Source organism: Silurus meridionalis, chromosome 29, assembly GCF_014805685.1.
Source record: "Silurus meridionalis isolate SWU-2019-XX chromosome 29, ASM1480568v1, whole genome shotgun sequence".
NCBI lineage: Eukaryota > Metazoa > Chordata > Actinopteri > Siluriformes > Siluridae > Silurus > Silurus meridionalis.
This window is the reverse complement of record NC_060912.1, coordinates 7083837-7094280: the sequence shown is the minus strand read 5'-3', so window position 1 is coordinate 7094280 and position 10444 is coordinate 7083837. Positions and strand designations below refer to the sequence as shown.

The 10444-nt window shown below is 37.4% G+C and overlaps 1 protein-coding gene across 1 annotated transcript; it reads left to right on the top strand.

The window, feature by feature from the left end:
* The first annotated feature begins 4884 nt into the window (after nucleotides 1-4884).
* marcksl1b (MARCKS-like 1b) lies at nucleotides 4885-7313 on the top strand. Its single transcript, XM_046843646.1, has 2 exons — nucleotides 4885-5193; nucleotides 5958-7313. Exons 1-2 carry the CDS (start codon nucleotides 5098-5100, stop codon nucleotides 6498-6500), a joined length of 639 nt encoding a protein of 212 aa, XP_046699602.1. The 5' UTR covers nucleotides 4885-5097; the 3' UTR covers nucleotides 6501-7313.
* Nucleotides 7314-10444: the final 3131 nt, after the last annotated feature.

Genomic DNA, 10444 nt, shown 5'->3' with positions numbered 1-10444 from the left:
TTTATTTTGAGTGTGTGATTGTAGTGTGGTTAGACAATAGCACGTCAATGGGGAATACCCTTATCTGTAACCAACTCAAATATAAAAAATTAAAAATAATAGCATAGCAAAAGTTGCTTTGATGGCTTCTGGACCTCATTTTTGTCTAAAGCAATGTCAATAGTAATTTTGTTCTTCCCACATTCAAATATTTGGTGAAAAGAGGGAATTTCCGTAACTTTGACAAATAGACACTCATTTCCCTATCTTTATAGTAATGGTTTAATGGCATTGCTGCTTCAATTGCTTTGACATTCCTAATGGGATTTCCCCCTTGAAATGCAGCAGAACGAGTGAGTGACAAAGTGAAAGCAAAAGTCAATGACAAGCTTTAATGATGTGAGCAAACAGTTTCGGGATTTCCAGTAAAAATCCTTTTACTGCGAAAAAGAAAACACCTCACAACCCTGCCACGGGTCTTAGGTTACTGGTAAACAGAAGCAGCTCTTGTTTAAGCATTTATAGGTGACGTTGTCATGCCAAGCTCCGCTGGGGATTGCAGGTGAATTCCAAAGCAAAGGTCATTATTGTACTGTAGTAATGCACGGAAAAACACTGGCTGATTAGAAGAAAATGGGCATGCTAGCTAAAAAAAACTAGTGCTTGGAGTGCTTAAGAGCATAGTACTTCCTTGAAAGTGTACCTGAGAAAAATGGATATTTTTTCAGAAACAGAGCAGGGGAGCAACGAGCGGGTCAGAACGCTTTCACCCCCAATGCATGGCAGTTGGAATCCCAATGAACATGCTGGAGGAATAGCAAAGGTACCTGGCCTTTGACATCTTGACCTCGCAACAGATCAGCACTAATGTTCAAAGTGAAAGTCAGGATCCTGTGTTTTTGTTCTCTGGCTATCTTGAACATCTGTCTCATAGTCCTCTATGCCATATGCTCATGTTGTTGGAACTCATGCTAAGGTTGGAAACTTTGGAAGCCTTGATCTGGAATAATAAAGAAAATGTTTTTCTATAAAAGGAGAAATTAAAGAAAGAAAGAAATCCCACATTATAATTATGGTGTTCTTCTTACTTAGCCTTTATCCTCTTTGGAGTGCATGGTTTGTAAATTGAAAATGTTTAAATGTTTATTGGAAACATTTATCTTGGAAGCTTGGTGATAGTTGTTTACTGTTTCAAGCTGTTTCCAAAAAAAAAAAAAAAATCTTGGTCCTTTCCTCAGTATGAGGAAGCATGATGAAATTTCCCTTCATGGTAATTACACGTGTGTGGGAGATAAAAAAAAAAGAAAAATCACCTACAAACAAAAATCTGCGCAACAGAATAATGTTGGATTTATGGTCAATTTTGGGCAATGTAGCCATTTCTATATTGTGTTAGAGACACTGTATTTCTGTAAGGTAACAACAGATATACCCCATGAGAGAAGTTCTACATATGCCTAATGATCAACTCTAGTCATGGTGTAAGTTTAAACAAGTCTCGTTTTAAATAATGTCATTTGATGCAACTGCTGATAATTTTTAGTATTTTGACCATTCGACATGTTTAAGTTTAAGTGGTGCAATCATGTTTAAGTGGTGCAACCATTCATCCATATATCCATCAATGTATTGCCAATGTTTTCTCCCACTCATCTTTCTCACTCTCTCCAGCTCCCTTTCCCCTGAGCCTCCCCTCACCCCAGCTTGTGATGCTCATCAGTTGGCTTTCTGAAGAGAGAACAATAGGTCCTTTTCAGGATATAAATCTCACTCTGTGTTCAGGCATGAAATCTGGGCAGGCAAACAAAAAGAACCATTGACGCTCGTGGGGAGGAAAAAAAAGCGAGAGATAAGATGCCCCACGTTGAACATCGCTGAAACCGGTTCACTGCCTCAGGGTTGTAGTGAGAGATGAGGGCAAACATGTGAGATGCTGTAAAGAGTTTAATAAATCTTAGATATCAGAAAAAAGTGAGTGGAGTCACTGACTTGGCCTTTTGTTTGTCCTGAACTCACACGCTTCATTAAATTTGGGCCAATCGACACGATCTTGAGCAAAGGAGAAAAATTGGCACTTCCCTTACGCAAAGTTTAAGAGTTTAAGGTTGAAAAGTTCCCTGTTAAGTAAGATCTGACTTCACACACACACACACACACACACACAGAAAAATTGTTTTTCTTACTATACTTCCTCTGACACAATTCATACTAGGATACTTCAAAATCTACTCCCTCTCTAAGTGTGTGTGTGTGTGTGTGTGTGTGTGTGTGTGTGTGTAGGAAAAGCTGTGGTCCCCAAGTTGCTCAAAATCTCAAAAAGATGACATTTGAGGTGAAAAAAAACGAATAAAAATAAATAAATAAATAAACAACCAGCCCAAAAATACCCTTAGGTTTTTGGAGTGACATTTACAAGAAGGAGAAAAAAAAAACGAAAGATGCAATCGGACATGGTCAAACTAATATTACATGCTTGATTTCTTTCCCTCCACAGAGGATCCCTTTGAACAAGTTTCGTCTTAAAACGTCCATCCTGCACCTCCACCCTTCTGTCTCACCCCCTGCCATGATCCAAACATTCTTGATGGGCCAAGGGTGTGTGATAACACTTTTCAGCTACTCCATCCATTTCGCCCATTCTGTCATAGGCCCATCAACACAGCCATTCACATTCATGCCTCAGGTCAGCCCTCTCATGTCTGGTGCACTTATCTCCCCTGTGATAAGGCAGTTCACCAGGGACATTAAAGAACGACACAATACAGATGCATCTCTGTTACAAAAAAAACAAAAAAAAAAGAGTGTGAAATGCAGGCTCCTCTGTGGCCAGTCCCTGCTTTTGCCTCATCACATGACAATGAGGGCCTTTCACACCAGATGATTTGGAAAAGGAGGAGGACATGGGGAGTCAGCAAAACAGCATACAGAATGAGATGATCTGCCCTAACCCGTCATCAAAAAAAAATAAAGATCCGGGTACTGAAGACTACACCCTTTAACTCTTCCACCCCCAGCTCTGTGTAGACACCAAAAAAAAAAAAAAGAATAGCCTTTTCTAATATATGACACAAAAATTGCATTCTTTCATTTCTCTGACACAAAACGAGCATTTTTACTCCCCCCATTATGAGAAAGAGGTGGAAGAAAGGTCTTTATAAGCAATGCATGCCTTGCATTTCTCAATCCTCCACAGACAGTAGAGACTTTATGTCACATAAGAAGGCTAAGGAGGCTGTGGGGTGACACAGAGGTCTGGAGATTCGGTCCACGTTTCCTTTCTTGGCGTTGAATCAAAAAGTGTCAAGAATAACACAGAGTTTAGAATTAAAGCTGTTCAATATAGTTCAAATAGTAAATATAATTCAATCGTTAAGTTGCGATTTTCACTACTGTAACAACTTTAGTCTCAAAATCATGGACGTTATGGTGATCCTTCAGAGACCCCAGAGGTTCTCAGGTCCCACATTGCGAACCACTGAGTTAAAATATAAAACGTTCAGGTATGTTATATAATGTTGTAATCTAAAAGACATTCGAGATTATTTGTTTGTCCTCTGTGTTTTTCAACTTTCAAATTTCAATATATATATATATATATATAATCCTCGGGTATGTAATATAATGTTTTAATCTAAAAGACTATTTTACTATATTATTTGGTTTTCCTCTGTCTTTCTACATATATACTAAGAAAGTAAGCTTCCTATTTTGTGAATTTAGATAATGGGTTGATGGTTTTACATAGAAATTATATATATATATATACATAACCTCTATACACACAGCCAGTGAATATATAATATATAATATATAATGCTTAGGTAGGTTATATAACGTTATAATGTAAAAGACATTCAAGATAATTTGTTTGTGCTTATACAGAGAGAGAGAGAGAGAGAGAGAGAGAAAGAGAGAGAGAGAGAGAGAGAGAGAGAGAGAGAGAGAGAGAGAGAGAGAGAGAGAGAGAGAGAGAGAGAGAGAGATGGAGAGAGAGAGAGAGTGAGAGAGAGAGAGAGAGAGCAAGTCTTTCAATGTGTGAATTTGGATTGTGGTTTGAAGGATGTTAGAAGTTATATGTACTAAACCTCATTGCACACAGCATGTGAATATATAATGCTAATAATATATAATATATAATAATATATAATGCTCAGGTATGCTTTGCATAGTAAAAGTGATTGTTGCAAGTAATTGGCTTGCATGCACATTTACACAGAGTTCTCAGTTGTGTACCATCTCTGCAAATATCATCTCAGAGTATAAACAGGTCCGTTATAATATATATATATATATATATATATATATATATTTATTTTTTGTTTGTATATACATCCCTTTCTTTCATATCTTTATATCTTTATTTATATTTATTTTATATAGTTTTTATACTTTATTTATCAGTCTTCTTTTTCTTTGTATTATTTTTCTCTCCATCCTATTCCCTCATGCCGGATTGTCGTAAAAAGCATTTCACTGCATGTCGTACCCTGTATGTATGTGTATGTGACAAATAAAATTTGATTTGATTTGATATATATATAATTGATTTCTTTTGTGACTATCAAATGTCAATAAATTGAATAATATCCCATTTGTAGTTAATGCACACCAGGATATTGCAGGAATTTTTTCTTTTTTTATGTTTGCTTCTTAAAGACTTTTTCAAGAAGAAGAAGAAGAAGAAGAAGAAGAAGAAGAAGAAGAAGAAATCATTTCTAGTAATTAGTTTCAGTTTCAACAGGTCCATCAAGAAAAAAAAAAACTTTCCCTAATTCTGAAAATATGGGCGGAGTCAGGTCGAGCTGCTGATAAGAGGCGGGATCTGTTTTCGGATTGGTTGAAATTGCACGGCCCCGCCCATAGGTGGGGCTTGGGGTTATCTTCAAGCGCCGTTCAACTAGTATCGGTTTAGTAGTAGCGACGGAAGACCAGGAGCTGAGAAGGTCCTCCTGTACACTACAGAATAATAATAAAAAAGATTTTTTTGTCTTTTTTTTTTTTTTTTTTTTTTTACAATTCTTGCATCGATTTTTGGATTCTTGACTGAACAGCCTGTTGATTTGGATTTACTTCACAATTTTTGTATTTCAACAAAAAAATAAAAACAAAAACTAAATCATGGGATCACAGGCGTCTAAAGGAGGAGTGACCGCTGAGGGCAAAGCCGCCGGTGCTGCATCACCGGACGCCGCCGGGGCGAAGACTAACGGACAGGTGGGCACCGTTACCGCGACACACCCACATCTTAACATCTCACACACACACACACACACTACATCCCTCTTATATACACACACACACACATCTCAGAAGCGCCTCTGACTTAATCCGACGTTAAAATTATTATTATTATAATACAATACCAATTTATTTATTCTAATGCGGAATATTATTGCGTGTTTTTGTTTGTTTGTTTTGTTGATCTGTGCAAAAATTGCAATCTATCGCTTTTTTTAATTATTATTATTATTATTATTATTTGAAATGATTTGTCGTTTTGGATACTATGTACCGTTATGATCACCTGTCATTAGAAATCATTTGGTCTGATTAGAACAATGTTTCCCCCACAATTAAAACAAATATACATATATTATTTTCTTCCTAAAAATTGTAATAGTCGTCGACGATTGAGAAACCGTGATTCCCGTCGATCGATTTTGCAGTCTTTTGTTTCGAAGCAGCCGTCTAGAGACGCGTCTCGGGCTCCGCTCCTTGGTAGGTCGTGAGCGCCCCCGCGCGGTGAGTGTCAATATTGCAAGGCGTCACCTGCAGCGCCGGGGGGTGGGGGGTGGGGGCTTTGTGTTCGACGACAATTTACAGATCGGTGATAAAAAAAATCAAAAAGAAGATGCGACTGCGAGGTAGGGATCGAACGATCGGAAAAGGGTAAAGATGTAAAATGGAAGGAAAAGTGGAATTGGTGTGAAATTCATCGAATCGAACTTAATCCCCCCTTGAATCTTGATTCATTCCAGGAGAACGGGCACGTCAAGACGAACGGCGACGTCAAAGCCGAAGGCGACTCCGGAGCCACCACTAACGGCTCAGCCGAAGCCGCAAAGGAGCCCGAAGCCGGGGCGGGAGACGCCATCGAACCGGCGCCTGCCACCGAGGGCGAAGGCGCCAAACCCGAGGGCGAGGCGGCCAAGGAGACCCCTAAGAAGAAGAAGAAGAAGTTCTCGCTGAAGAATTCGTTCAAGTTCAAGGGGCTGTCGCTGAAAAAGAGCAAGAAGCCAAGCACCGAGGTGAAGGAGGAGGCTGTGAAGGAGGAAGAGAAGAAAGAGGAGAAGCCAGCTGAAAACGGAGCCACCGAGGAGAAAAAGGAGGAAGAGGACAAGCCGGAGGAGAGCGACGCCGCTGCTGGTGCAAGTGCCGAGACCCCCAAGGCCGAGGAGGCTCCTCCTAAAACCGAGGAGGTTGCTGCCCCCAAGGAAGAGGCCGCCACCCCTTCAGCTGAGCCCACAAAACCAACAGAGGAGACCAACTCGACACCTGCAGCATCCGAACAGAAGGAGTGATTGTACGCCGTAAGGAACTGTTGTGAACTGTTTTTCAAGAAAAAAAAATCTATATATATATTTATATATATATGTGTATATGTATACATATGTATATATACATGGATATATGTATATGTATATATACACATGTATGTGAGAAAAAAAGAGAGACTCCTCGTGCCACTTTCTTCAAGATTAATGAGAAACGACAGACTAGAATCACTAGTTCACTTCCCTATTAATGGCTCAAAGATCCGGGACTCTTGAATTTAGGCCGCAATCGATCGGAGACGTCGACGCCGAGAAAATGAAACGAAGAGGGGGCATCTTTCAATCCCATCATCACCAGAGATGCTAATAATATAAAAAAAAATCAAGTGCAAGATGAACATCACCACATAATGACTGTTAAAAAAAAAAAAACGGAAATGAAAAACAAAAAAAATTGAAAAGACTCGCCAACTTTCTACATTCCTATATTTTAACCCAAATTTAAGTATTTTGTGGTGTATAGAGAACCATTTTAAATATTCAAAAGGCTTTGTCTTGTTTGTTTGAAATTGCATTTTAATTTCCATCTTGGCTAAAAAAAAAAACACACACACGCACACACACCTACACACAGTTGAGCTTGCTATGTTCACATTTAAAGTAAAAAAAAAAACCAAGCAAAGATGTTATGTGTTCAATGTGAGCCTTGATCTGCTTTTTTTTGTCTCTGTAAATAAATTTGACCAATTTTGTTTCTTTATTTTGCTAATGTTCAAAAGATGTTACTGGTTTTATTGTAAAGTTGATAATGGTAAAAATAAATGTTGGTTACCTAATGAAGAGTGATTCGTGTTTGTCGTTCTTGGTATCAGTGGGCCTGAAAATAAAAAGCTCGAGAATATGAGGCCTGGACTTCATTCATGAGAAGAGGACAAGTCATTCACACGTTTCAGTGACGTGATCATACGTGGTTTCGAAAACCAGTTTTGATAAAACCAGTTAAGGTTTAAGTGGGAAATGAGTTTGCAGTGTCGAACCCAGAACATTAGATCATTTTGAAAAATTTGAACAATAATAAAACTTTATTCGAATGCCTCGTTCACACGGACACTTTCTATCAGAAGGGGTTTTCACGTCGCTTTTGATCAATATAACTAACCATTAATCATTACAAAGCTTTTTATATGAAAAGAATAGGCGTAGTTATCTCAACAGCTATCATTAGATTGCCATCGAATCATTCAATTAAATGTGATAATAGGAACAATGTTGATAAAACAAGGAGGTGTTCAATGATGGGTGTTGAAATCTATAGCATGATTAGTGTCATACATCTTCAAAATATAATGTGAAGAAATGGCAATGAAAGATGGGGGGAATTACTAAAGAACGCACGACAATCGAAATCCGAACCTGAAGAAAATCAATTGTGTGGATCGAGCAAGGATTGTGTTGCTTAGTCGAATTTCTCTCACACTAAAGCACCAAATTCAATCCTATAGATAAACAATTCGGTGAGCTAAAGTGGCTTCCTTTTCCGCCCTGAAATCCTCAGCAATTCCTAGTTACGTGTTCCTGCCTATATATCTGTATATAAACATGTGCACACTGGGAATATGATTTGCAATGGAACAAGACAAAAGTCAGGTGTTACTCCAAATGTCACACTGAACCAGTTATCATTTCTAGACCATTTCTAGAAATCGCTCGTATTTCAGCGATTAGATTCTTACCTAAAACCATGACAGGCATTTATTTAAATGTCATGTAACGAGCATTTTAAAAAAAAAATTATTATTATTATTATTATTATTATTATTATTCGATGAGTTCGTGTCAATTTGAGATGTGTCTCGCTGCAGCCAGACTAGAAATTAATCTATATCAAACAACTATTTAGTATTCTGTTCACTGCTTAAGCATCAAATACTTTCGAGTTTTTCCCAATCAGAATTATGTGAGCTTTGAGCGCCATCATGTGTCTGATTGCTGCATTGCAATGCTGTCATGTGCAAGTTTCAAGTTTATTTCTATAGCACTTTCCACAATGGACATTGTCTCAAAGCAGCTTTACAGAACGTAAGAATTATAGAACAAAAAAACTGAATATGAGTTAATTATGTGTATTTATCCCTGATGAGCAAACTAGGAGCGACTGTGGCAAAGAAAAACTACCTTAGATAGTATGAGGAAGAAACCTTGAGAGGAACCAGACTTAAAAGGGGAACCCATCCTCATTTGGGTGATATAATCGGAGTGTGTGATTATGAGTGATATTCTTTCTACAGCCTTATACAGTCAGTTGACATTGTGGAACCAGAAGCTCCTGAGCAACTCGTAAAATAGCTCAACATCCGAGATCATCATAGATCCAACACCAACTGCACCATGCCAGAGCCTTTAAATGTTCAAAGAAGTCCAAAGTAAAAACTTGACATGAAGTGGGATACAAATGGCGCTGGTGCGTCTCTAGATGGTTCAAGATGTTTGCAGGGTCAGCATCGTGTTCTTTGAAAGTTCATAATCTTCATGAGGTGGAACACACCCGGAGCTGGTCCAACCCCAGGATGCCTCAAGATGGGTAGAGAAAGAGGAGCGGAGAAGAGGAATTACCGTAGCTGCTGTTTATAATATTAACAAGCACAAGTGAAGATAGTGTTTGATCAGATGTTCTGAAGCACAAGGTTATTAAATGTGATATTTATTTGGTATGTGTAATTTTTTTTTTTATTGATCTTATGTTACTTTTTACCATAGAATGTTTGTATTCTTTATTTTTTTACAACATTTTTTGTTGTTGTTGTTGTTGTTTTTTACAGTAAATACAGCTATAACTCAAAATAGAGGTTTTTATGAATCTGTTTGTAATGTTTTTTTTTTTTTTTTTTTTATTTATATAAGAAACAACATGAGACAAGAAAAAACTGTAACACAGTAGCACCCACAGGTACGGTACAGAAGGTTGTAGGGAAAGGATTGTCCATATACAAATAAAAAATAAATACTATACATGTAAACATTTGGTTCAACAGAAATGTGCAAACAGCAGTTTGTGCAGTTTTTTTGTTTTTTTATTATGATTTCTGTCTTATGAAGACTAAACACCACTTTTAACACTGTTTGTTAATAGGAAACTATGGAATAAAACATCCACTAAATAGAATTTAAATGAGGGATATACCTCATAATCTATGAGTATGAGGGATATGAAGGATTATGACACTTTATATGCTAAACATACTCCAAAACATCTGTTTTACCTTGACTCACTGAAACCCAGTAATGATTGCATAATCTAGTGTTTCAGTATTTTACAATTCCAAAAAGTAGGGACACTGTGAAAATGTAAATAAAACAGAATGCAATGATTTGTAAATCTCATAAACCTATATTTCATTCACAAAATAAACATCAACACATATGAAAGTTTAATCATGTTGAGGAAATGTACCATTTTAAGAATGTATTTTTTAATTTAGAATATTATGGCTGCATCTAACAAAAGTCTGGAAAAAGTAATTGTTATTCAAATGAAACAGTTCTAGGAACTAATGAAGATAATTGACAACAGGTCAGGAAGATGATTGGGTATAAACAGTGTATTTTAGAGAGACAGAGTCTTTCAGAAGTAAAGGTGGGCAGAGCTTCACTAATCTGTGAAAGACAAATTGTTTTTCTACAACAATTTTGGAATAATGTTTCTCAACATAAAACAGTTGAATCATTTACAGTGCATAATATCATCAAAAATTTCAAAGAATCTACTATGTGAGCCACAAATGCAGGTTAAATGTCACAAAGAAGAAGGCATGTGTGAACATGATCCAGAAATGCCACTGTGCTCTCTGGGCCAAAGCTCATTAACAATGTACTGAGGCAAAGTGGAAAACTGTTCTGTGGTTAAACGAATCAAAATGTATTTTCTTTTTTGGAAACCATGGACACCATGTCCTCCAGACTAAAGAGGAGAG

Excerpts from the sequence above, each read along its gene's own strand:
- marcksl1b (XM_046843646.1), top strand. The coding sequence starts at position 5,098 with ATGGGATCACAGGCGTCTAAAGGAGGAGTGACCGCTGAGGGCAAAGCC. Across the intron at positions 5,194-5,957 it reads GGGCGAAGACTAACGGACAG|GAGAACGGGCACGTCAAGAC; the intron begins GTGGGCACCGTT and ends GATTCATTCCAG.